Source organism: Miscanthus floridulus, chromosome 3 (genome assembly GCF_019320115.1).
Source record: "Miscanthus floridulus cultivar M001 chromosome 3, ASM1932011v1, whole genome shotgun sequence".
Lineage (NCBI taxonomy): Eukaryota > Viridiplantae > Streptophyta > Magnoliopsida > Poales > Poaceae > Miscanthus > Miscanthus floridulus.
Genome location: NC_089582.1, coordinates 5,890,294 through 5,917,051, shown reverse-complemented (window position 1 = coordinate 5,917,051; position 26,758 = coordinate 5,890,294). Strand labels below are relative to the sequence as shown.

General features: G+C 42.3%; 5 protein-coding genes and 1 long non-coding RNA gene across 6 annotated transcripts; 5 read left to right on the top strand and 1 right to left on the bottom strand.

Moving 5' to 3' along the window:
- The first annotated feature begins 801 nt into the window (after positions 1 to 801).
- On the top strand, positions 802 to 1,738 carry LOC136544848 (F-box/LRR-repeat protein At1g55660-like). The gene is made up of 2 exons (XM_066536905.1): positions 802 to 1,307; positions 1,426 to 1,738. The coding sequence occupies exons 1-2, from the start codon at positions 810 to 812 to the stop codon at positions 1,651 to 1,653; spliced, it is 726 nt and encodes a 241-aa protein (XP_066393002.1). The 5' UTR covers positions 802 to 809; the 3' UTR covers positions 1,654 to 1,738.
- A 3,080-nt stretch (positions 1,739 to 4,818) lies between these two features.
- On the bottom strand, positions 4,819 to 5,516 carry LOC136543035 (uncharacterized). Its single transcript, XM_066535610.1, has 5 exons — positions 5,505 to 5,516; positions 5,372 to 5,416; positions 5,038 to 5,292; positions 4,908 to 4,949; positions 4,819 to 4,836 (listed from the first exon to the last, which is right to left on the bottom strand). Exons 1-5 carry the CDS (start codon positions 5,514 to 5,516, stop codon positions 4,819 to 4,821), a joined length of 372 nt encoding a protein of 123 aa, XP_066391707.1.
- Positions 5,517 to 10,204: 4,688 nt separating this feature from the next.
- LOC136543034 (uncharacterized) lies at positions 10,205 to 12,837 on the top strand. The gene is made up of 5 exons (XM_066535609.1): positions 10,205 to 11,357; positions 11,604 to 11,682; positions 11,758 to 12,057; positions 12,144 to 12,239; positions 12,438 to 12,837. Exons 1-5 carry the CDS (start codon positions 10,205 to 10,207, stop codon positions 12,835 to 12,837), a joined length of 2,028 nt encoding a protein of 675 aa, XP_066391706.1.
- Positions 12,838 to 14,079: 1,242 nt separating this feature from the next.
- Positions 14,080 to 14,622, top strand: LOC136543033 (uncharacterized). Its single transcript, XM_066535608.1, has one exon. The coding sequence runs from the start codon at positions 14,080 to 14,082 to the stop codon at positions 14,620 to 14,622; it is 543 nt and encodes a 180-aa protein (XP_066391705.1).
- A 3,462-nt stretch (positions 14,623 to 18,084) lies between these two features.
- LOC136543032 (putative F-box/FBD/LRR-repeat protein At5g44950) lies at positions 18,085 to 18,755 on the top strand. The gene is made up of 2 exons (XM_066535607.1): positions 18,085 to 18,642; positions 18,720 to 18,755. Exons 1-2 carry the CDS (start codon positions 18,085 to 18,087, stop codon positions 18,753 to 18,755), a joined length of 594 nt encoding a protein of 197 aa, XP_066391704.1.
- A 1-nt stretch (position 18,756) lies between these two features.
- LOC136544847 (uncharacterized) lies at positions 18,757 to 19,763 on the top strand. The gene is made up of 3 exons (XR_010780849.1): positions 18,757 to 18,963; positions 19,066 to 19,200; positions 19,321 to 19,763. It is a non-coding gene; the product is annotated as an uncharacterized lncRNA (long non-coding RNA).
- Positions 19,764 to 26,758: the final 6,995 nt, after the last annotated feature.

Sequence of the window (26,758 nt, the reverse complement as noted above, 5' to 3'; positions counted from 1 at the left end):
TTGTCTCGTGTATGGCGACGGTGATGCGAAAAACGCCCGCAACAGCCTTTACCTTGAGCGAAACTCAGGGAGGCTAGGTCTGGGATGTAGAGAGGCTCAAGGTGAAGCTACGTTTGCGACTAATTTGGAGATGGTGTAGTGGAGCTCGCGAATTTTGGCCTCCAGCGGCTGCTGCTCTCCATGGAAGCGACGAACAGAGAGAGCAGATAGGGGAGCGAGCAAGAGATGCAGGCACAGCATGGGCGCAACAGCCGCTTCAGACTACCAAATGGCCTCTCCGCACACGTCGCGCTCCCAGAGCCCCGCCGGGCGTGTCCGCCGGAACAGCACCCGCACGGCGAGGTCGCGCCCACCAGAGCCCCGCTGTCGCACTGGGCGCGTCCGCCCGAGCCACGCCCGACCGGCGTGGCCGCACCCGCCCCCGAGGTCGCGCCCGCCGGAGCCCCGCCTTCATGCCGGCCGTGTCCGCCCAGCAAGGCCACACCCGCTCAGCGATAGAGGCTGGGCGTATGTATTTGAGGATGAACAGGCAGCTGATGAGCGGGCCCAAGCGCCACTGGACTGCCACACGCAAGCAAAACCGCTGCCACGCAAGCAAAACTGCCTGGCAAAAACCATCCCGGGGGGTAATTTGACTGGTTTAGCAAACTTTAATGTATTCAATATCTGATTTTATACTTTGGGGGTTTAAGTAGATACCCCTCCAAACCTCAAGAGGTGATGTAGACTTTTTTCCAAATAGATAGCAGTAATCAGATTGCCTCAGTGGGCCCAAAATATAAGTAAAGCAGATTGGCCCAAAAGCCCAAATGAAAACTAGCGCGAGAGCCAGGCGTGGCAAATCATTCGTGTTCTCGCATCGCCACCAGAGCCTCGACTCCCCGATCGGCCGCCGCGCCTCCATCGCCATGGGGGTGCTCACCAGAGCGAAGAAGAGGAGGCTGGAAGAGCGCCTCGCCGACTGGATCAGCAGTCTCCCCGACGGCGTCCTCGGCGACATCGTCTCCCTCCTCCCCACCAAAGACGGCGCCCGCACGCAGGTGCTCTCCTCCCGCTGGCGCCACCTATGGCGCGCCGCTCCTCTCAACCTCGACCTCCATGACGACTCAGCTGGCAGCAGCATCCTGGCCAGGGCCAGAGATATCTCCCGCATCCTCTCTGTGCACCCTGTCCCTTGCCGCCGCTTCGTGATGCCTCGCCGCTATATGGAGTATCCCTCCTGGAGGACACTGGACGGCTGGCTCCGTTCCCCCCTGCTCGACAACCTCCAGGAGCTCGACTTCAACAACGGTCTCCTACTGCCATCAGTACGTCGCTTCTGGTCCACTCTTTGCGTCGCCCGCTTCAGGGCCTGCAGGTTCCCAGATGGAAACGATGCCAGCACGCTCCAATTGCCGCTTCTCAAACAGCTGACACTTTTCGCAGTCGAAATCACAGAAAGCTCTCTGCATACCTTGCTCGCCGGCTGCCCTGTCCTGGAGAGTCTGTTGCTACTTCACAACAGCGGATTCGGTCGGCTGCAAATCGTGTCCTCGAGCCTCAGAAGTATCGGTGTGGATTCTGGTGGTTTGTGTGGCATCAGGTTACAACAGCTCGTCATTGAGGACGCCCCATGTCTGGAAAGATTGCTGTATTTTGGAAGAACTCAAATGAACATCTCGGTAATCTCTGCACCAAGATTGTCTATTTTGGGGAAACTCTTCGACGGCTTTCCCAGGCTTCAGTTTGGGGCCACGGTTTTTCAGGTACATACATGTATGCATCGTCACTTTCACCGTCACGACGGATCCAAATTAAATTAAACCCTTTTTTGCCTATAAATCAATCATGGTGTGTGAACTCTTCCATGCTTAACTCAGGGAGCAACCATTGTTAGCATGTCAGTGGTGGTCAGCAGTGTGAATATTCTTGCCTTATATGATGTCAATCTTTGCCTGGATGCGCTTATTAACTTATTGAAGTGCTTTCCCCACTTGCAGAAGTTGTGCATCGAGGTGAGCTAGCTGAGTCTCCGTGTGCATCTGCATTCTTTTGTCGCTTGTAGGACATCAATATTGTTCTAAAGTCAGGTTGGCCCTTGACGCTATTTCTATGTTCACTTTGCCATTTTCAGATAAAAAGAGTTTGGGGGAAAGATTGGTGTACATACCGGGAACTTGACATTGGTATAAGAAAAATTGTGCTAAGAAATTACCGAGGCAACAAGTCACATATTAACTTGGCTAGCTTTTTTTGTATCAAATGCAAGAGTGCTGGAGTCAATGAGGTTTGAGATAGAAGGCCGAAACGTTAGCACCAAATGGATTGGAAGGCAACACAGGCTGCTCCAGATAAAAAAGAGAGCTCCAAGGGGTGCTCAGTTTGACTTTGTATCTCCTAACATATTGACCGGGTCTCCTTATGAACATCGTGCCGAACAAGTACATGATCTATCAGCCGACCCTTTTTGCAAGTTTCATTAGTATATCAAATGACACCAATGGAACATTTCTTAGCAAGGTCTAGCCATTTTGCAGCGTGTTGACATTTGCTATCTCTTCTCAAGGCATATTGTACTTTCTCAACTGATTTGGTGTTACATTTCATTTTAAATGGAGAACACTTGAGATTTCCATTGTTCATTTCCATGGGGTTGATTTGATTTTTTTGCAATTGGCATATATTTGCGTCAAATCATATTACTATCCAATCCATTCAGTTTCCTCATGAAAGAAGTTTTTGGTAAGCCACAAGGCACATGACAAAATCCAGTCTTGTTCCATGCACAGCACCAACTTGAGTAATTCTGGAATATGCTGATAATCTATGTTAATGTGTTTGATCTTCTATATATATTTAATATAAGAAGTCTTTTTTATTTCTGCATTTCCATTCGACTCTATATATCTCTCCTTAATAACTCATTGTTGACCTCATTTGTGAATGGACTGCCCAAAGACTAAGGCACTAGGCAGTTTTTCTTCTTGGTAACTACTCCAGTGATTAAGGTTACCATGATGCTTAAAAAATAGAATCCATCATTATCCTATATATAGCCTTATCTCGTGATGTTTAAGGATGAGATAAGACATTTGATGGCGTGATGTTTTCAAATTTGGTCATTATTGTCAAGAATTATTGGTCTTATTTGTAAGCAGGTAAGACCTGTGATTATACTCCTGAACTTCAAATCATAATGGAATTGAAAAAAATGGACATGGTTCCATTGGTTTATAAGAAGCAAATGAGCATTTAAATTCAAAGCACTAGAAATTGCTACGTCATTTCTACCCAATTTTAGTTTGGTTAAACAACTTGTGGTTTGAAATTTAGTCACTTAAGCGGAAACTTGCTGACTTCTTATGTTTCTCTAGCTCCTTTTACTAACAATCTGGTAAAGATTGAAATAAACCATATATAGCTTTTTTAGGGCCTGTTTGGATACCCATCTCTAAACTTTTGAGGTCTAAAAGCTTTAGAGCACTTTAGCTCACTTTTGAGCTCTAAAGCTCAATTATGAGGTGGGCTAAAGTTTAGAGCTAAATTTAGGCCACTTGTTTGGAGCTTTAGCTCCAAAGTTTAGAGGAGAAAATCCAAACAGGCCCTTATATATTTGTGAATCTTGAACCAGGAATGCATTAGGGGGAAGATCATTGGATAGCCTCAGCCTGAGGTATTTTTTTATCCACAGGCAAACCCCAAGAAGGAACTACTGACATCACCATCAAAGAATATATAGCAGGGCATAACATACATTTTTTCAATATAACAACATGCACATCATAGGTAGAGGTCCTATCTATGTATGGGTGTTGGGCGTTCGACAGCGATCAACCGACACCTACCCACTACTAGAAATACCCCCTGTAGTGACGTTTTATTTATATGATAGACACGTTTTATTTCGTCTCTAGAAGATTGTAGGCATGTTTTTATAAAGCGTGTTAGAAGCGTCTTCACATGGACCGTGTCAGGACTTGTAGAGACGAGTTCTCTAAGCGTGTCAAGGTGATAAAGAGACGTATTGTAGAGACGTTTGTTGCATGCCTACGGACATTGATACACTTTTATAGATACATTTGTATAACGTGGTTATTTGTGTAGTTACGTTATATAGCAGCGCTTCATATGTGCTAAGAAATTTAGAGACGTTCTCATAAATACATTCGTATAATGTGTGTACTAATGTAGTAACGGTGTGTAATGATGTTGTATTGTGTGTTAAAAAGTGTAGAGGCGTTCTCATAGATATATTTATATTATGTGTGTACTAATATTGTCACGTTTTGTAATGACATCAAATTTTGTATCAAGAAGTATAGAGACGTTTAAGTAATACATTTATATTACGTGTCTAACAATATAGATACATTGTTTAGTAACATCATTTTGCGTTTCAAGAAAATAGAGACAATTTTACACACATTTATATTTCGTGTCTACTAATATAGAAACATCATATAGTAACGTTTTATAACGTCATCTAAAAAAAGATATTTATCCATTTTATAATGTGTATATTTTTATTATAGCCATATTTATAGTTACACATTCTTACTAGAAATAAAGAGACTTCTACAAATTTGGACACACATGAATTGGAATGACTAGATAATGAGGAAGTGAATCATGAAGGCATTGCATTGAAAAATCCACTGTCTTTACAAAACAAGATAATGTTTAATGACCCATTAAAGTGCACTCTTAGAAGCAAACCATATTCATAAAGAAGCATAGGAAAAGTGGCAATATTATACAAATATCTATATTTTTCACTAACATCTAAAGCCTATCTTGTTCACTCTGAAACTTGTAGCTTCTCTTTCCAAGAACATCAAGTTACACGTTTCCATCAAGCTGCAAAATAAGACAAGATTGAGTTGACACATGAATTCTAATAAAACCAATATAGCAAGAATGAAAGATACCAAGGCTGTACCAGCTTGAGTTGAACTCTTAAGTTTTTTAACCTACAATGAGACATGTGTTTAGAGGGATATGTAGTATATTTTTTAGAAATACAAAATAAAAAAATCGATAATATAAGAGAGAACTTACATGCGAACGAGGCCAAGCAACAAGAAAGCCAATAGCATCTTTCATAGTTTTGATAGAAAAGAGTGGTCTAGGTAACATCTCATCTCCATTGTTTCCATTGCCATTATTTTCAAGGGTCTCAACATAAACCCCAACAAATTCTTTTCCAAGCACAGTGCCACCAATGCTTCGAGTGCTATCAGTAGTCACTAGCTTTCCTTTGGCCACGATTTTATAATTGTTTCTTAGTGAAATAAGATAGACTTCCAGTTGGCTCTATCATTTTGTAAAACATAGTCATGATCATCAAACTTGTAATTAATTTAGCTTCAAAACAAAGGAAACAAGCACATACCGATCCTGATTGATTACAAGCAGGAGCTTCAATTCTTTGAGATCTCTGCAATAGACACAATCAAACCATATCATTGATCTAGCAAGTTCAGCCATACTTTGAAGTGTTACAATAATATAAAATATAGACATACAATATTGGTCATTGTGGTAGCACGTGGAAAAGTTAGACCTTCAAAACCCTTATCTGCATGACCTTGATTCTCAATATGTGCCACCTGCAGTCATAGTTGCACTATCAATTTTGTGACATGTAACATGGTTTATGTTGCACTCAATTCGGATTTTGATAATCAAATAGATGTACATGACTAGAATAGTTCATAATGTTAGCACATCTCATACAATAGTTCTTAATCAGATTATTGTTTTTAACTTCATATTGGGAGCTATAGCAAGATTGTTAACCAAATCTCACATTAAGACCCCTTCAAAAAAATATCATACATACTAGATGGAACTAAGGAAGCAGCATATTTCCCTTCAAATGTGTTTATGAGCTGCAGTCTCCCACCAGTCTTTCCTATCTGAACAAGCCAAGTATGGAATATTTACTTGCTAAGTAAATTTACTTTTAGTCACATGCCTATTTACTTGCTATGACAGTTTTTCTTTTGCCTGCAGTAAGGATAACAGCAAAATAATTGTTGCTGCATGTGACCATAAAATAACAATACATTGGAATATTTATTTTGTGCTTTCTTTCAGGACAAAGCATCCAGTGAGACCATTTTACACTAAATAATAAAAGAGTTATGATCTGTGGTTCAAATCTGAAAGGTTTTAGTTTTCAGGTTTGTCTCTAGTTTTTGTGAATTGAAATCTGCAAGGTTTTATTTTCTAAGAGCAGATCGGTGAGCAGAGTTTGGCAAGAACTATCCCTGGAAAATCACAAATGCAGGCTGTCTGAGAAGCAATCAGCAGTAAGCACTGTTGAAGCTACGTGGACAACCAAAAAGAGCAGACCTTAATTTTCTTGCCCCTTGTATATTTCTAACATACCTTTGCAACCATTGGCTCACGTGGTAACTCTGGCACGGAACAATCCTTGTTGACTTGACTAGAATTCTGGGTATGTGCCCCCTGCATATTTGTAACCTTGGAATTTAAGACATTCGAATGTACTTACATGGTATATTGTAGCTTAGAAATTAGAAATAAGGGTTGTGCTCCCTTCTAATTCCTGTAGCTGCATCTCATAGCTACAATAATGTAGAATCACAAACAAGCAGGGTGAAGAAAGGTTAGTGTTACCTGAACAGATTTTTCTGGAGAGTACGCATTATCATTGTCAATCTCAATACCATCATCGCTACATGCGCCATGGGTACCATCATCACTACAGTCTTGCTCAGTATCAGTCTGACCATCCATTTCAGTATCAACAACCTACAGAAAAATGAAAAAACATATGCTTAGTTACAAGATATGAATAAACTCATTCCTAAGAGAGAGAGACATAGACAGGGACCCCATGGAGGCTTACTTCATCATGTAGAGCTCTTTCCATTCTTTTTAGCAAATCATCATCTGGGTACTTTTGTGACACAAAAGCAAGCCAAAGTTTCATAGCACCACTCATGCATTGCATCTTATTGTCCATTGTATTCACTTTGTCACGGTACCTTCTTTCTTCTTCAGTTTCAGTAACAAGAGTAATACCTTTAGAAACTTGCACTTGACTCCAGTACTTATCATCGTAGTACCCACGTGCTTTTAATTGTTTAGCAACAATCTTGTTGAACACCTCATTAAAATCATTAGCTGAAAGATTACCATTGTTCTGCTCTTTTCTTTTTTCTAATTCCTCAAATGATGCACCCTATCGAAATAAGCATATAGCAAGGTCACGTAATCATAACAATAACTCCAAATTGAATCCACAAGTAGCAGAAAAATATACCATTACTAATTTCACTTTGTTGGTGCTGTATCTCCCACTCTTTTTCTTATGAGCAGCGTCCCATAATTCTATCCTATGAACCTTTCCTTTCCTTCGATCTTCCTACACAAGATATTAAAATTGAGAATCCAATCAATTCTATTACATGATCATTGAATTTTACACATAACAACAGTTAGAATATATATCACCATCTCTTTCTTCAGTCTAGCATGGCTTTTCCTCCCCGTTGTGTGCGTATTCTTCTGTTCTTTTGCACACCGAGAGTTTGTTGCACACAATTTCTGTAAACATAGCAAAATTGTAAAGCACAAATGTTACATTACTTTCTTTCAAATTTCTTGTAAATGTTAGATAAAAAGATATCACCTTATGTGCTTTTTGACACCAAAAGCTAACAAGAGGTCTCCACTGATGTTCATTAACAGTTATTGGTCTACCTTGTATAATTTGTTCTAGAGATCTCTGTTCAGGATTGAAATGTTCTTTCTTCAACTTAGATTTGTAGGCTCGCCACCTATTGTTTACAGTTCTTAAGATCCAATCTCTTGTAAGCTGTAGCGTTTGTCTAGGAAAGACAAATTTTGACTGTAGAAAGAAAAAGTAAATAGTTGATGATTGGAACAAACAATAGTGTACTTTTCTAGCATTGTACAGATTACATTTACCTCAACATCCATGATTATTAGTTCCTTGTGTTTATTGAATAGAACATTGTCTCATCTTTGAATGTGTAATGGCGCAAATGTTTGTGTTTGTGCTAGATCACCAAGGTGTTGTCCAAGAACAGAGGCTGACCTTTCATTTGGTACACCATTTTCATCGGTCCCTACAATTACCTTTCCTCCTTTTAGTTTTGATAAGTCTGAGACTCCAAAATCTCCTAAAACTTGTCGCACCTGTCCATTAGGCCCTACATGTATGAAATTATATTATTTGACATTGTATTTAGATGTGTCACCAAAACAAAAATCAAACTTACATATTATCTTGATTGGACTTGCACGTCGGTTTGGCATGTGGGCTAATATATTGTCAACATCTGGAGGACCTTGTAAATTCTCCTCAATCTCATTATCTACCAAATCATCAGGCTCCTGTTGCTCATGTCTTTCATCTTGTGCTTCAAGGTGCAAGTTTCTTAATCGTCGAGGTCCTCTTGCCATGATTTCTACTGCAAAAGAGCAGTTTTAGTTTGCTGCTCAACAAACAGATAACCAAGAAAAGTTTCAATGCTGATCGTAAATCACATAGTGCACTCATAAGATGTCGCACGGAACCAACACAGTGAGAACCATACATACAGAGGGGGAAATGAAGAACATGAATCTTTCTGACAGGAAAAAGAGAGATGGATAAGTATAAATTTGTAGCGCTGACTGCGCTCTAGTAATCTACACAATGGGATCATTAGATTTTCACAGAGTGACAAAACCGAATAAAGAGAAGTCATAGAGCCAAATAATTACTCCATACAAAATCCAGGAGTCAAATAACTACTCCATACAAATTCGGAGAAATCGTAGAGCCAAATAATTACATATAGTTAATAGATGTTTCATGGAGTAAATTTAGATCAATTTTATACAAAATCGTTTAACACTAAAATACAAACAGAATCATAAACAATGTTATATGTTTTCATATAAGAAATAAAATTGTCTTTTTTATAAGAATTGTTCAGAGCTCGTAACTGAGGTTGAGTCCTATGTTCATGAAAGAAATTCTACTAAATTCACATGTACATGTTTCGATCTATCATAAATAAATGTGTTCTAGACAAAAAGGACATGGATCAAAATATGCATACGGCAACTATTTAAGATGTGAAAATCAGAGAATCTGTAGTACTTTATTTTAGAGACAAAATCTAATACTGCAGCAGGAAGCAGGCAGTAGGGGCACCGGGCACCGCGGGGGTGGGACGGTCGGCCGCGCTCAGGCTGCCGGTCGGGGTACGAATGCGCGTTCGTAGAGGCTGGACTGCCGGAAGCAGAATAACAGAGAGGAGTGGCAGCGACGGCCTGGGCAGCTGGAGCCCTGGCTCTGGCTGTGGCTGCTGGCTGGCCGGTCGCTCGGTCTGGGAGGCGCTGGAGAGTGGAGATCAGGTGAAGGCCAGAAAGGGAGAGGCTCATCGATGGCAGATCAGGACTAGTCGACGACCGGCGGATGGACTGCGCCGTCCGAGGAGCAGCCAGGCCTTGGGCAGTTGATGCGTCGGCGTCGAGGAATTTGGGGTGCGGGTGTGCCGCACTGACGCGTGCTGCGGTCTCGCAAATGTGGAGACGGGAAGGAGTGGGGGAGGTTAATAGATGCGTTTTTTTTTCCGTAATCTCACGCCGTGGGGGTGATTTAGGCGCGAAATTAAAATGTTCGAGCCCTCCACTACGCGGCAAGTTTTTGCAATTGTACACTACAAAATAGGCGACAAGACAAAATACGTTCATACGAAATTCCGATTGTAATTATCTTGAATATCTATGAACTTTTCCAAATCAGATCTTTTGCTGGTTTCATGTTTTTGGAATATTGTTTGTATATATGTTAACGAATATATGTGGAAGTACCACCAAATTTGTTTTAATCTCCAACAATATTCATATTGTTTTGAAATAATTTTCAAAAAAATAGCAAAAAATTTTTCAAGAAAATATGTTTTTTTAGAAAGGTGGCAAGAGATTTGCCGGATTTTTATTAGACGAGCAAAAAGGAACAAGAAAGGCGGCAAGAGATTTTTGTGATGTGTGCCAGAGCTCTCGCTGGAAAGATTTTAAGAAGAATGGTTCTACAGTTAGACCTAAGAAGAAAAAGAAACCAACGAAAGTGTTGCGCTATTTTCCATTGATACGGAGGCTCCAAAGGTTATTTTCAACTACCAAAACTTCAGAAGACATGAGATGGCATGAGGACGGACGCACAAAAGACGGAAAAATGCGACATCCAGCGGATGGTGAAGCTTGGGAAGATTTTAATCGTAGATATCCTAAATTTGCAGCAGATGCTCGTAATGTACGCCTTGGTCTTGCAAGTGATGGATTTAACCCTTTTGGGAATATGAGTTCAAAGCACAATACATGGCCTGTAATGCTGGTTCCTTACAACTTGCCACCTTGGATCTGCATGAAGCAAACATCCTTACTGTTGTCAATGATCATTCCTGGACCGGATTCTCCGGGGAATGATGTTGATATATACTTACAGCCCTTGATCGATGAGCTCTTAGAATTATGGAAAGGAGTGCAAACATGTGATGCCTCTTCTCGAAAGAAATTTCCTCTGCGAGCTGCACTGTTGTGGACTATAAATGATTTTCCTGCATTAGCTTACCTATATGGCTGGAGCACAAGTGGTACATATGCATGCCCATCATGTGGTCCAGCAACAAAATCATTTCACCTGAAGAATGGTAAAAAGATGTGCTATATGGGACATTGTAGGTGGCTCCCGCAGAACCACATATATCGAAGGCAAAAGAACCAGTTTGATGGCATGGTAGAGGTTGGACTTGCTCCTGAAATAATGAGTGGTACTTCTATTTTAAAAATGTTAGAAGGTAGAGTTTTTGTTTTAGGGGAAAAGGACCTCACAACAAAGAATACAAAGGGAAATAACAAAGGAAAAAAGAAAGGAAAGCAAGGTGATGAAAGCCATCAGAAATCCAAGCGTAAAAGAGGACAAAAGAAACAGAAAGATGGGAACAATGGCAAGAAGGAGAAAAAGCCAGAAGATTGGTTGAAAAAGCGGTCAATATTCTTTCAGTTACCATACTGGGAAAAGAACAAACTAAGGCACAATCTAGATGTGATGCACTTAGAGAAAAATCTATGTGACAACTTAATTGGAACTTTAATGGATATTCCTTCCAAAACAAAGGATGGTCTTAAAGCACGACTGGATTTAGTGGAACTTGGAATTCGACACAATCTTCATCCTGTGGTAGATAATGAAGGAAAGCAAACTGTGCCTGATGCACCTTTTACCATGTCTAGAGAAAAAAAGGAGCTTCTCTGTTCAGTATTCCAAAACCTAAGAACACCTGATGGCTATGCATCAAACATTTCTAGGTGTGTTAACATGAAAGATTGTACATTGACTGGACTAAAAAGTCACGACAATCATGTTTTACTACATGACATCCTTCCAGTGGCACTCCGATCCTGTTACCCCAGCAAAGATGTCATGGAAATAGTTATTGGAATATCTATTTTCTTTAAGAAGTTATGCTCGAAGGTGATAGATACTGATGAGCTACAAACCCTTCAAGAGAGTATTGTGGTAACACTCTGTAATATGGAAAAAAAATTTCTACCATCATTTTTTACTGTGACAGTGCACTTGATGGTGCATTTGGTAGAAGAAGTTAGACTTGGTGGCCCCGTTCACTACCGGTGGATGTACCCCATGGAGAGGTATGTAATTACATTTTGCAGGGTTATTGTCAATAATTTGTTCAACTAACAACAAGTGTTCATGATTTCATTTAGATTTTTTGTTCGGCTTAAAGCGCTTGTGAAGAACAGAGCTCAGCTAGAAGGTTCGATTGCTGAAGGGTATTGCATGGAGGAGTGCATGACATTTTGTTCCAGATTTCTTGATGGAGATACTCGTTTTAACAGACCGGCTAGAAATCCCGAACCTTCAGGCAATATGAAAGATATGTACATGTTTGAGAGTGCTGGAGAACCAATTGGAAAAGCTACTGGAAGCCATTTTGATAGCCAGCTTCTTATTCAGGCACATCGATACGTGTTGCGACACTGCGATGAACTTGAAGAATTCCGCAAGTGTGTACTATAATTTCTCTTGACTCTATTTTAAATTTTTATTATGTTGAAGCCATCACTGTATAACAAATAATCCATTGTTGTAGAGAGTTTGTGGATGAGGAGAAAGGAAAATTGTGTCCTTCAACTACTTTGACTCTGGCTTCCATCGATAAGTTGATAGACCAGCACTTCCCTGACTGGTTGGAATAGAAGGTAGTACAACTGAAATAGCTTATTAGGCGAGGAGTATAATAGAATGAATTGATCTAATAATTAATTTCTTCACTACAGGTTATCCTAGGTGATGGACTAGGAATCACTAAAAAAGTTCGAGCTTTGCCTGCCAAACCGAGCAGACATGGTGTGAGATACAGCGGCTATATTATTAATGGTTTCAGGTTCCACACACTGAGTCGTGAGGCTGCAAGGTCGACACAAAATAGTGGTGTAGTAAACATTGCAGAAGATGGGGTTAATTATTATGGCAGATTAACAGATATAATAGAACTGACATACACTGACTACAAGGTTGTTCTTTTCAAATGTGATTGGTATGATGTCCATCATCGTGCTGGTTTACGAAACGATGAGTTTGGATTACCACTTGTGAATTTTTCAAAGAAAATACACACTGGGGAAAAACTGGAGCATGATCCCTGTGTCTTTTCTTCACAAGTGGAGCAAGTCTTTTATGTTGAACACCCAAAAGCTGAAGGATGGAATTCTGTGGTAAGATTTAAGCCACGAGATACTTTTGACATGGGTGATGATGAACTGCCACCGGATGAAGCAAATTAGACTAACTGGCTTTCAGGTATTATCAGGCTTTTTTTAGAGTATGTGGACAATTGAGTGCCACTAATTTTGACATACATAAATATAATAATAATTATTCAGGTTGCACTTATTACAAGGCATATTTGTTTCAGGTTACTCTTGTCTATGAAGGAGGGTGTGTGTTGCTCTGTTTCACTCAGGTGATGGATGTGTTCCTGCATGATGGATCGAAGAGCATCTTAGTTCCTGTAGGCTGCTAGCATGTGTTTTCTTTGTAATATGTTTTTTAAGAAGTTTCATTTACAATTGGTGGTCTAAGTGAGAAATCAATGCCACTCACATGTAATGCTTGAATTATTGAGAAATTGAGTCCAGTAATTTATAGATTGGTCGTATGATTGAGAAATTGAGGTTAGTCATATGATTGAAAAAGCAGCATGTGTTTTCTTTTGCTTGAATCTTTGAGTGAAAATTATGAAATTGTTGAGCGTGTGAAAATTTTGGAAAAATATGGGGAAAACATGTATTTTATTTGGCTTGAATTGTTGCGAGAAAATTATGGAATGTTGAGTGTGAGAACATTTTTTTTATGAATAATATGGAAAAAATACAGGCAAGGAAGTTTTGACCTCTTGACCACGTGTAGAGAATTAGGGAAAGGTTACCACAACACTACATGTTCAAAAAAAGCATTTTTAGATAGTTATTGACGGTAAGCTGATACACTTTATCACGTATCTACAAGCATGTAACGGTCAAATAGAGTCTCTAATTTTGTGTTAGCTTGATATGTTTTTATTATCGTATCAAAATGTGTCTTTACGTGCCTATAAACAATTGTTTGATACGTTCTGTGACGTGTCTAGATGGTACAAACGATATGAAGCATCTCTATATCTGTAACGTTTTGTGGCGTTTTAAGTATCGTGTCAATTAGTGTGTTTAGATATATATGGACGGTGTTATGACACACTTTATAACGTGTCTAGATGCTATTGACGATTAAAAGCATGTCGAACACCGTGTCATTTTGATACATTTCCAAAATCGTCTCGAGAAGTGTCCTTACATGTCTTGTAACAGTGAAAGCGTGTCAAATGTCGTATCCAGTTGACACGTTTCCAAAGTCGTGCTTAGAAGCGTCGTTACGTGCCCATGTACATATGCTTTCAACCAGCGTCACAAAGAAAACGTGTCTAGAGGGGGGTGTTTCTTGTAGTGACCATTCATGATCCTCCACTCCACCAGCCGCGGCACGGTGCCATGGGGGTGGCCACCAGATCAAAGAAGCAGAGGCCAAAAGAGGAAGAGCTCCTCACCGACCAGATGAACAGCCTCCCCAAAGGTGTCCTCAGCGACATCGTCTCCCTATGGCGCTCCGCTCTCCTCAACCTCGAGGTCTGTGATGGCCCAGCTGTCCATGGTGTCCCTGCAGCCAGCGAGGTCTCCCGCATCCTCTCCTCGCACCCGAGCCCCGACCACTGCTTCTCTATCTCTTACAGCCAGTACCACTCCATCTTCACCACGAACCTAGGCGGCTGGCTCCATTCCCCTACCCTCAACAAGCTACAGGAGATCCAGCTCGACCACATTATCTGGGTTCCAAAATCAGGAGTACACCGCTTCTTGTCCACCCTTCGTGTCGCCACCTTCAGTAGCTGCATTTTCCAGGATCGAAACAATGCCAGTGGCACACTTCACTTGCTGCTTCTCAAGCAGCTGAGCCTTGTGGATATCGTCATCTTGGAGAACTACCTCCATGCCTTGCTCGCCACCTGCCCTGCCATGCAGAACTTGCTGCTATGATGTAACTGGGACTTCCCTTGTGCACAGATCATGTTGCCTAGCCTCATAAAGCATCGGTGTGCATTCTGGCTGGAGAAACTTTAATAAGCTACATTAATTCATCATCAAGGTTGCCCCATGTCTAAAAAGATTGCTATTTTTGGGAGGAACTAACATTGATGTGTTGGTAAACCCTGTGCCAAGATTACCTATTTTGGGGAAACTACGTAATAATAATTTTCCTAGGTTTCACTCTGGCACAAAAACTGTTCAGGTATGGGCATTGTCGCGGGTTTGTATAGTATGTAACCATGGCGAGCATCATGGTTGTTTGTCCAAAGTCGATGTGTGGGTCTCCGGGGGCTCGGACACTCAAAACATGGAAGGGGCACAACTCGATTTATCCTGGTTCTAGCTTCCGAGCCCTACGTCCAGCGGTATAGCGATCTTCGTGTTATGAATGCCCAATTGGGGAATTACAATAGTGAAAATCCAAAGAGTGGTAGGGGATTGCTTGGTGCTATCGTAGGGTTTGTCGGTGTTCTTCCTAGCTGAGTTGGGTTTCGATCTGTCTATCATCTGGTCTCCCCCTTCTATAGGGAGTTTTGCTCCCCTTATATTCCGTGGTAGGCACAATGTATAAGTTGGTTTGGGTTCTAGCCTATGGTCTATGTACCGGGTGCATGAACCCTTTGCTGCAGCGTTGCTGGATGCGGCCTTGTCGCGTAGGGAGGAGCTGACAGTGATGCAATCACCTCCTGACGCCTTTGTGTCCATTATGGCGCTTGACCATCAGGGGCTGCCTGCTGCGGCACAACCTCCTACCGGGTGAGCCTTATCGAGGCTTCCTTTGCTGGAAAGTAGACTCAGCCTAGAGGGGCCGACGAGTGCGCCCTGGAGCCCTTTGCCATTGGAGTTGGTGAAGTCTCTTGTCCTGTTGTGTCACGTTGTTTCCGTGGCCCCACCGAGAAAGTAGTAGACTGGGCCTCGGGCCTTTTCAATGGGCAGATGACGTATCATCTCCATACCTAATAGACTTCGGGCGTGTGGCTGGTTCTTGAACAGCCCCGACCCGTAGCTCGGGCATCGATTATTGCCTGAGCACTGGCCTGGGTGTGCGCTGGGTGGAAGCCAGGCTCTGGCTACCATTGCTCGGCGGTCTGAGGCCGTGGTCGAGCCCCCGAGCCTCGAGTACTGGCAGCGGGGGCACTCGGCCTATCCCTGACTCCATCTGGAGTGTACGTACTCGCGAGCATACACGATGGGTATAGCCCCAGAGCCCCCGGGTGATATGTAGGATCGGTCGGAGGGTACATCGATCGGCTTCCTCTTTCCTGGAGACTAAGCTAGCAAACCCCTATGTTAGACACTCGTCAGCTGCTCCCGAGCCCTTCATGGCCTTCCGGGTTGAGTCTGTGATGGCGACGAGGGGTTGAGCCTGATCCTCTGATAACTAGATCAAACGGGATGCATTGGCTCATGGCAGACTTTGGTGGGACATCCTTGTGGGGGTGCCCGAGCCACCAGGCTGCGCGCGACATCTGAGTCGGGTGATGCTGGGATCGAGCGTTGTGCGGGAAAGCCTGAGCGAGGGCCTGGTCGACTCGTCGGCGGGTTGCTGGCGCTGAGCTGGCGTGGGGCGCCCTATTTACCTTGGCTAGCCGTGGGTCGAGCGACGATAGGGCTTCGAAGCCTTGGCTCGGTGCCAGTCCGTCGCCCGTCTAAGGGCTCGGTAGTAGGCCTCCTTGGTTCAGGCCGCACTTCGCGATGGCCGGGAGTGCTCTCTATGCTCCAGGACTTGGTGGCCCTCGGTGGGCACCATTGTTCAGTGTCCCTTTGCTCTTATCTCTTCGGCCATGCCCAGGAACGGTCACGGGCCGCCCATCGGTCGGGCCCCGGAGTTCCCGCAGGAGGGGCTAGCGTAGCCCTCGAGGCCGTCGTGGGGCCTGTTTGTAGTTAGGAGATTTGATATATCTTTGGGCATAGTAAATATAAACTGACAAGAGAAGCAAATATGGTAGTTTTTTTTTTTGCAACAAGTATTAAGCTATTCAGCTTTGCTCAATAGTAAATTTGTGAAATCAAGAAGTGTGAATTATTTTATCCGTTGTTGTTTATCTGCAGAGAAACAGGCAGCAGGCCTGTAGGTGTATAAACGTTGTCATCTCCTTTGGCTATTCTGTATGGTATAGGAGCTAGCTTTCATTTCTGTTAGCAATCTAGTACTGAAATAGTCATGCACCAGGACATGCAAAAGCCATTATACCACTGAAAGTCCTTGTACTGCTGTTTGCCTTAATTGAATAGCCCAAACATAGCAAACTGCAAGCCTGTGTTGCCAATCCAACCATCTATGACTGCACTACTGTTGTTCTAACATACTGAAATCATTCCAAATTTTGTGCACCAAGAATGATTCAAAACAACTAAAAGCATGCATGCTGTGTCTGAATCTTACATAAAAAGCTGCAGTTAGTCAGTTAGCTTGTAAAGAACAACTACTGGTGAAAAATATACAAATCACTTACCCCTGACATCTCTATTTTTTCATCAAAGATCTATCTGGATTCTGGCCCCAAGTCATGCACTGCAAAAGACAACATGGAGTCTTTCAGCAAATGAAAAACATTTGCGGCATAGATGGGCATAGCTTATTGTTGTAATATACAATTCCTGCTTGCACATACATAACACAACACAGCCCTTGCCATTTTGCCAGATATCGGTTGAAGCCAATTTGTGATTTAAGTTTTAACAACTTTTACGTGATCCTAAAAGTCGTGATGACTTTGGCCTTGGCGATCGATCTGCTTCCAGCCTTCATGCACTTCTTGGTGGCAGTGAATTTGTCCTGGGTGACAAATTTGTTTTCAATATTCCTTCAACTCTTGCTGTTGGCGCATCAAGGATCAAAGAATTTTCTTGATTTACATGTCAAATTGAGCAGGCATTTAGCCTTGTTTTTCGTATAAGAAGCTTACAAGAATTGAGATGCAGATAGCTGTCAAGAACCAGAGTAATCTGACAAGAAAAGAACAGCAAGAGGTGAAGAACAGAGAGGGGAATTGTTACCTGAGCTAGAATATAACTGAAGGATGTAAGTGCAGGACAGTTTAGCTTCTGAAGAACAAGAAAGCAAGCAAGAATCGGGATTCAGAGTTATGCAAACGCTGCCAAAAAAAGAAAGCAAGAACCGAAGAACAGAGGGGGAAGGAATTGTTGCCTGGACTGGTTCCAGTTTCTTCTTCGTCGATCAGACATACCTTCATCAGATTATATGATCGAAGTATTCAGCGCTGGCCTGAAACGTACTGAATTGACTCAAGATTTGTTGAAGTTTCGAGATATAAGATTGCAGTGGGCCCAGCCTTGAATACCCTACGTACATAGTATATTATTGGAACATTGTAGTGCTCCAGCCTCGTATTGTATTGTATCCACCGGCCGCTGAGCCGCCATCCCTCTCCCGTCCCCCGTCCCTCCATGGCCATGGGGGTGGTCACGAGAGCGCAGAGGCGGAGGCTGGAAGAGGAAGAGCGCCTCGCCGACCGGATCAGCAGCCTCCCCGACGGCGTCCTCGGCGACATCGTCTCGCTCCTCCCGACCAAAGCCGGCGCCCGCACGCAGGTGCTCTCGTCCCGCTGGCGTCACATCTGGCGCTCTGTTCCTCTCAACATCGACCTCCATATCGATGACCCTGAACGGCACATCCCTGTCAAGGAGATCTCACGCGTGCTCTCTGTGCACCCGGGCCCCGGACGCCGCTTCTCAATCCCAAGGGGCTACCTCCACTGGATCGACGATCGCGCCGCCACCATGGACGGCTGGCTCCGTTCCCCAGCCCTGGAGAACCTCCAGGAGCTCGACTTAAATTCGTACAGCCTTCAACACTGGTCGGTTTCGCAGCCGCTATTGCCACCATCAGTGCACCGCTTCTCGTCCACCCTTCGTGTCGCCTCCTTCAACTGCCTCTCCTTCCCAGCTGGAACCAATGCTAAAGCTCTCCACTTGCCGCTTCTCAAGCAGCTGGCCCTCTTGCAAGTCAGCATCTCAGAGAGTTACCTGCATGCCATGCTCGCCGGCGCTTCTGTCCTGCAGAGCTTGCTCTTACTTGACAGCTTTGGCTTCCCTCGGCTGCAAATAGTGTCCCGTAGCCTTACAAGCATCGGTGTGCGTTCTCGGTGGAAAGGTATCAAGCTAGAACACCTCCTTCTCATGGACGCGCCATGTCTGCAGAGATTGCTAGTTTTTGAAGGAACCAATAAGATGGACATCTCGGTGATCTCTGCACCAAGATTGGAAATTTTTGGAAAACTCTTCGACAACTTTCCCAAACTTCAGTTTAGCGGCACGAATTTTCAGGTACATACATCATTTTTTACATTAATTTCACCATACTTCATAAGGTTAGTGACCTAATTCCCTTTACTTGATCATGGTGTGTTAATTCTGTGCTTAACTCAGGAATCAACCATTGTTAGCGTGAGGATTGTGGTACACAGTTTGAAGGTTCTAGCTTTGTCTGATGCGAAACTTTCCTTGGATGCGGTTATTGACTTACTCAAGTGCTTTCCCAACTTGGAGAAGTTGTACATCGAGGTGATTCCCTGTACAAGAGTGTGCTTTTTGCGTTTTTTGTGGCCTGTGATTATATTGATGATTGTTCTGAAGCTAGGTTGAGCATTGACGCCATTTCTGTCTTCACTTTGGTTTTTTTAGGCAACAAAGGCTTCTGTGGAAAATGCAAGGTATCACAAATGCCGGAAACTTATTGGCACCCTAGACATCCGCCTGAGGAAAATTGTGCTAGGAAACTATCAAGGCAGCAAGTCACATATTAACTTTGCCAAATTCTTTGTGTCATTTGCGAAAGTGTTGGAGTCAATGAGGCTTGAGTCAGATGTTGGAAACATTAGCAAAGCCTGGATTGCAAGACAACGTAGGCTCTCAATATCAACAACATGGCTTCTAGGGGTGCACGGTTCAATTTTGTACCTCCTAAAATATTCACCGGTTCACTTGACGATCTGCGTGCTGAACAAGTACATGATCTATCAACGACCGACCCTTTTCAAAGAATACTGTAATTTGCATTGTTGTGACGAGTACATGACCTATCAAAGGTTTCATCAGTAGGTCTAATAGCACCAATGAATACATTTGTTTTGAGGTGGGACAAATATCCATCAAGGTTTAGTCACTTTGCATTCTGTTGGTATTTGTTATCTCTTTCCTAGAATATTGTAATTTATCAATTGATTTGGTGCTGTTGAGATGCCCATTGTGTGAAAAGATCTTATTATTAGTAAATTTCCTGCAGGCTGTCTTACCCCCCACAGGTCGAGTTTTTTTTTTTTAAAAAAAGTAGCCCTCATAAAATTACTTCAGTATTTTGGAAAATAAGTGAAAGTACTTAAGGCATACAACATATGGATCTATATTTAGGACAATACAGATTCCCTCTAACATTGGAACAATTGATCTACTTGAGTAAGACATGTCTCAATTTGATTCTTTTCTTGAATGCAGCATATATTGTGATACATGATATATCTAACAATTGCCACAGGGTTCTAACCTATTTTGCTTTGCCCAAGTACTTGCAAGGCTGCAATGCAACACTGCTGAATGCATTCAATTATATTATCACTCTTTCCAACATGTCCCGCCGATATATGAGATCCAAACTAATTTAAGAGAATTATTATAAATTTTGACCCATTTTGCAATGAACAGATTCTGCATGAGAAAGTTAGTCACCTTATATATAACTCTATTGTTTCCTCTGTGGTGACAGTGGTGGCCATAATTTTAGCTTTGGAATTTTCTAAAAACACATCCCAAAAGTCAACCCTTTCATACAAAAACCAGTTCTCGAATTGATGACCACCATACCAATCACTATGTATGGTGCTAAGCGAAGACAACATCCCAGTCCACTTGGTCCACAGCATCAACTCCTGCTTCTGATTCCTCTGATCCCTTCCCTAATTTGCACTCCAACCTCTCAAAAACTAACTCAGTTTGTTAGAGATAACATTCCAATGATCCAGAAAATAGTATTTCTGTTGAGAAGTCCATTTACTCAGAACCCACTCCTTAAAGCCGTCTTGCAAGACCCTAGAAGGCTCAAATCTGAAAATGTTCAACCTCACTTTTCTCTCTACTTCTGTCGTCTCCACCAACAATGGTTATGGTCAGACCCAATTCGGGTTAAAGATTATCATCTCCTTTTATTATATAGGCTATCATGTACGATATAGGGGCTAGCTTTTTCATTTTTGTTTAGTTAGCATTACACTAGTGAATCAATCCTGCACCAAGACTTGCAAAAAGTCATTCTCCCACTGAACGATAACATTTCTAAGCATTAACCATACAAAGGATACATGGCCCTTCCACTGCTCGTAGCACTATTTTTCTTTCAAACGCTCTTCGCACTAGGCCCAAACCACTAACCAATAACAGCCTATGTTGGCAATACACCCATCAATAACTTCAGTACTACTGTCCTACCACCCTAAAAATAAGCAGCCATTCTAAATTTTCTGTACTAGCAAAGATCCAGAACAAAAGAAGCATGTTATCAGGATCTTACATAGGAAATAAAAGCTGTCAGTTAGCTAGGAAAGAACAACTAGTATTTCCTCCATACTGTAAGTCTGTAATATAAGAGATTGATGAGTTGCTGTAAGGTAAATTCATCATTGCAGTATTGATATGTGCCGTGTGACTCTGTGAAGGAGCAATTAGTATGAAATCTGCATTATGAATCCAACCAAGGTATTTATTTAGGAAAAATATTCAGTGCAAGACACGTCATTGGTGGAATCATGAAACCACTTAGAAAAACATACCTAGAAATTTCCAAAGAAATTGAAACAATTCACATCCATAGTGCATCTATGTATACACACTGCCACAAAGTTTATGATTCAAACTCAATCCAGAAAAAAATCATACAAAAATGAAACTTCTTTAGGTGCATATGCATTATAGAAGATAGAATTCCTAAAAAAGAATCTTCTAGTGCATATGCACCTCAAATTTGTTACTTTCGTATGAATTTTTACAAAAAGACGTTGAATCTAAACTTTTGTGGCAATGTACCTATATATACACTATGGATGTGCATAGTTTAATTTTTTGGAAACTCTGGGCCTTTCACAACTCCACCAAAGATGTGGTCTGCATTGAATATTTTTCCCTGTTATTTAATCATGGGCACAAGAACAACTTCTGGTCCACTTACAAAAAATAACTAAACGACCATATAATAGTATTTTTTGGTATCATAGTACTATTTTGTTTATAGATTTGGTTAAACCAACAATTATTTAGCTCATCAAAGAGAGAGAATTGTATTCTTTTCGAAAGGCCGGAGTAAATCATAATCAATAAATCATTAAAAGAATGCAATTCTAAATTTGGAACACGCCATTTTTTAAGTTTGACCAAGTTTATATAAGATAGTATGAACATTGGTGTCTCCGAGTAGGTTTACTATAAAAATATATTGTATTATTTAGATAATAATCCAGTAATATTTATTCAGTATTATATATGTTAGTATTGTTCTAAAGATTTGGTCAAAATTAAAATTATTTGGCTCATTGAAAAAATGATAATTGCATTTTTTCAAGATGAGTAAATCATAATCTAATTGTAACAAAGGAGCTGAGAGAAAGAAAATTTACAAACAGGTATGTACTTTGTGTATTCTGCCCTTTGCCGTTCTTTTCACGTGAGCGCAAAACATATCTCCCCCAAATCCTTTCTTCTTTCCCAAATCCGAGTGGCATCCAGTACTCCAGTCCAGATCGCCGCCGAGGCTAAGCGTGCGAAGCCCCCAGACGGCGGCGAGGACCGCCTCAGCGCGCTCCACGACGACCTCATCCTCCCCATCCTCGTGCTCCTAGACACCACCGAGGCCGCGCGGACAAGCGTGCTCGCGTACTGCTGGAAAAGGCTCTGGCGCATCCTCCCGGTGGTACGCTTCAACCCCGCCCCCAACGGCAACCGCATCCGTGACGTGTTGACGCCCCTGACGATGCCCCGGAGCTCCGTCGCATCTCCATCACCACCAAAGAAGCCGCCCCTGATTCCGTGGTGGCCTGGCTTCCCGCTGCCGCGCGCCGCCTGGTCGGTGACCTTTTCTACCCCAACGTGTTTCCGAAGAGCACCGCCAAGGAGGAGGAGGAGGAGGTGGTCGAGGAGGCCAGGGAGAGAGGCCTTGTTGAGCTGCCCTGCTTCGAGAAAGCCACCAAGATTCAGCTCAAGCTACGGTATGAAGGCCTTGCCTTCCCTCCCCAGGGCGTCTTTGACAAGCTCACCAACCTCTCCCTGAGCCACGTCCGATTCCAAAGTCGGATGCGGAAATGATCAATACAAAAGTCGTAGATCTTGATGAATTCTACAACTTTGCTATTGATGACTTTTCTATTTGAATCATTTACTATCTCAAAATTCCTGTTTGAAGTTGTCATATTTTGAAATCCAAATTTTTGAATTGTTCGAACTAACTCATATGGAGAAAGGACCAGAACCAAAGTATGAAAGATGTATCCAATTATGAACAATGTATACTACTACTTTGTCGGATGGCGAAATCACCAATATAAAAGTTGTAGATCTTGATGAGTTCTACAACTTTGTTGTGTTGACTTTTGCATTTGAAATCATTTACTAGCCCAAAATTTTGCTTGAATTTCTCAAATTTTGAAATTCATATTTCGAGTTGTCCAAACAAAGTTTGATGGAGAAATGTCTAAACCAAAAGTTATACATGTCGATAAGTTCTACAATTTTGTTGTTGGTGGCCTTTTTGTTTAAAGTAATTTATTATTCCAAAATCATTTATTATGCCAAAATAGATACATCTAATACTTTGTTATGTGACTAAGTAAGAGATGATTCTATTTGTTTAGGATATATAGTCTAACTTTATTAAAATTGTCTGAATTTTTTATGAAATACTTATGGACCCAAAATACGTTGTTGTGCCAATTTGCAGAATTATTTTTAGAATTTTTATAGTCATTTTCTTGCTAAGGTTTATTCAACCTTTATATCTATGTCATAATCTTTATGTTATCTTCAAAATGCTTAGTCCAGGAAATAAAATATAATTTGCTTTATTATCACCAACATGACACTAGCAGTAAAACATAATAGCATTTAAAAAATTATACTTTATTTTAGAATCAAATGTATTTTTTATCTAGAAGAAATGAAAAGGAATAGAAATTGTATATAATAAGAGGCAAAAGCAATCTCAAATTCGGCCCGTTAGGGCACGCACAACGGGCTTTGAGATGCCGTCTCCATGATGACAAAATTGCAGAAAACACCTCCATCCAGCGCAATAAATGAAGAAAGAGGGAGAAGCCGTCTCTTGGCGAGACGACGGCAAGAGCTCGTGCTCCCAGGCGATCTCGTCGAGCCAAGGTACACCGTGCGGATCGGCTGCGGGTGTGCACGAGAGATGAGCATTGCACGCCAAATCCATTCCGTCGCGCCCGCAAAGCGCTGGTCGCGCCTGGCATGGACTCTGACACGGTTCAGTACATGCTGCAAAAGTATACACTGGCAACTGATACAGGGATGGCAGCTCGTCTGCATGTCTGATATATACAGTGATCCTCCCTTGGTCTGAGATGGCAGCTCGTCTGCATGTCTGATATATACAGTGATCCTCCCTTGGTCTATGGGTCAGTCCGGGGGGGGGGGGGGTTTGGGGCTCGAGCCCCCCTACAGCTGCACTACCGGAAACAGTAGTTTTGCCGTGTGCCACAGGCACTCAGCAAACCCCGAAAAACACTGGGCAAATGATTTGCCGAGTGTAACGCTCGGCAAAGAGCACACGGCATCTTCAGTACCGGCAAATAGTAGCTTTGCCAAGTGTTTTCTGTCGAGCACTCGGTAAAGACTTTGCCGAGAGCTGAAAACGACACTCGACGAAAAAAGTACGTGACGGAGTGGAAACGGTCACGGCGCGTTTGCCGAGTGTCAAATATTAGGCACTCGGCAAACCTGACCTTTTTGCCGTGTGTCAAAGTGTGAGCACTCGGCAAAGCTTGCTTTTTTGCCGTGTGTCAAAGTGTGGGTACTCGGCAAACGTGGCTTGTTTACCGTGTGTCAAAGTATGGGCACTCGGTAAAGGGCTTTTTTTGCCGTGTCTCAAAGATGAGGCACTCGGCAAAGTGACTTCTTTTGCCGTATATCAAAGTGTGGGCACTCGGCAAAGACCGTTCCAAAATCCACATAATTTGGCTTCTTTGCCGAGTGTCATAGGGCAGACACTCGGCAAAGATGTCATTTTAGTCCCAGAATGCACATAATTTTGCCACGTGTCCACTTTGCCGAGTATTTTACACCTGGCACTCGGCAAAAGTCCTCTTTGTCGAGTGTTACACTCGGCAAAGCTGCCACAAATAATCAGTTTATTAGATTCGGTCACAGCCACGTACCACATTAAAATAAACATCACATCCATTACAGATAGTTCACAATAGGCATCACAGTCAGTTCATATAGATATATCGACAACACATAAATACAAATAAACTTCAGAATCACAAGTAGGTTCATTCACAACCACGAGTAATCACAGGTAATCTACAAATGCAAATACAAATAAAATCACAAGTACCTAGGCCACGAGTTCACTGCGACAGGGCTTCACTTAGGGCACGAGTTCCACTGCGATGGGGCTGGGTCACGAGGCTCATTTGATGCCACCGATTGATGCTGCACAAAGGAGAAGAGATTGGCATGTGTGAGACAAGATTAAACAACACTAGTAGTTTTTTTTCCTCAACTGTGAAGGCTAACAGCAGCTATTGACGCAACGGAATCACAATATTACAAATTACAAAAAACAAAAACCCAAATCCTTCACACAAATAGACTGGTGATGACATAGCTTTGTACCACTCAAATGAAACTTTACATGATAATCCAGACACAAAAAAATTTAAACATGGCAACCAGCACACACGTATACCACTGACTACCCCAAATTTTCTGAAACTCAATGAACCACTGTAAACTGAGTTGCAAATAAATAAAGCAACTATGAACCCAATGAAGTGCAGCTAGTTGTACTCAATGAATAAAGCACTCAAGCTACAGCTGCTTCTGAACAAAACAAGCCACAGCTAGACAAGATAGAGACATGGACGTCTGCTGCACGAAGAAACTGAAATTTAGTACCTGAATCACGATGGGATTGAGTTCACTGAAACTCTACTGCAGGATACTAAACTGAACTGAACCTACATTCGACATACCTGACCTGAACTTTAACTTAAAATAGATTCTAAAAAAACATCAGATTCAAGGTTCACAGCTAACTAGGCTGTTGTCAGCCTGATCTCTTCTAAAATATTTTTCTGACAATTAACGGGAATCAATAGAATAGCATACCGAAAACCATGGAAATAACAGGATACTCACAATACAAAAAAACTGAAACACACTAATACGAGGAACAAACTAAAAAAAGACATTTTAAATAACTGACAATCTCTAGATGACATTTTGAATAACTTTACTCTCTTTCAAAGGATGCAAAGTAAGATTGATTCTGCATAAACTAGATTATAAGATTGTAAAGCGACTCACAGTGCCTGGAACAGTATTTGGAGCAAGAGGAGGAGGGGCTGGAAACGGTGGTGGAGGTTGACCGATTGCAGCATAAACACCCCTCATATATTCAAACATCTGTAGCTCCATCCTCTGTCGCTCTGCCACCATCTCAGCCTCCATCCTCTGCCACACTGCCTCCATCTTCGCCTCTAGCTCCTCCCGGCGCCTCGTTTCTTGTTCTAGCTAAGCCTACAATATTTCATCCCAATGTTACAATGCAATGCAAAAGTATGTAAAAATCAATGAACGACGAATAAAACAGAAATAACCTGGAGTGCGTTCATCTGGAACCGTGTAGAGTCCGGCTGTGGGCGTATCGTCGGATTGGAACCCGTGCTCCGTGCTCGAATCTGGGAGAGAGTGGGAGTACTGGCCATGTCGATGGTGCCGTCGCCAATTCAGAACCGGCCATGCTTCTTGCCTCCTCCCGCCCTCATGACCAATTCTCCATCAAGGTCATGGGCACTCGGATCGTACTCTGGGCCACGGACCTACCTTGCCATCGATG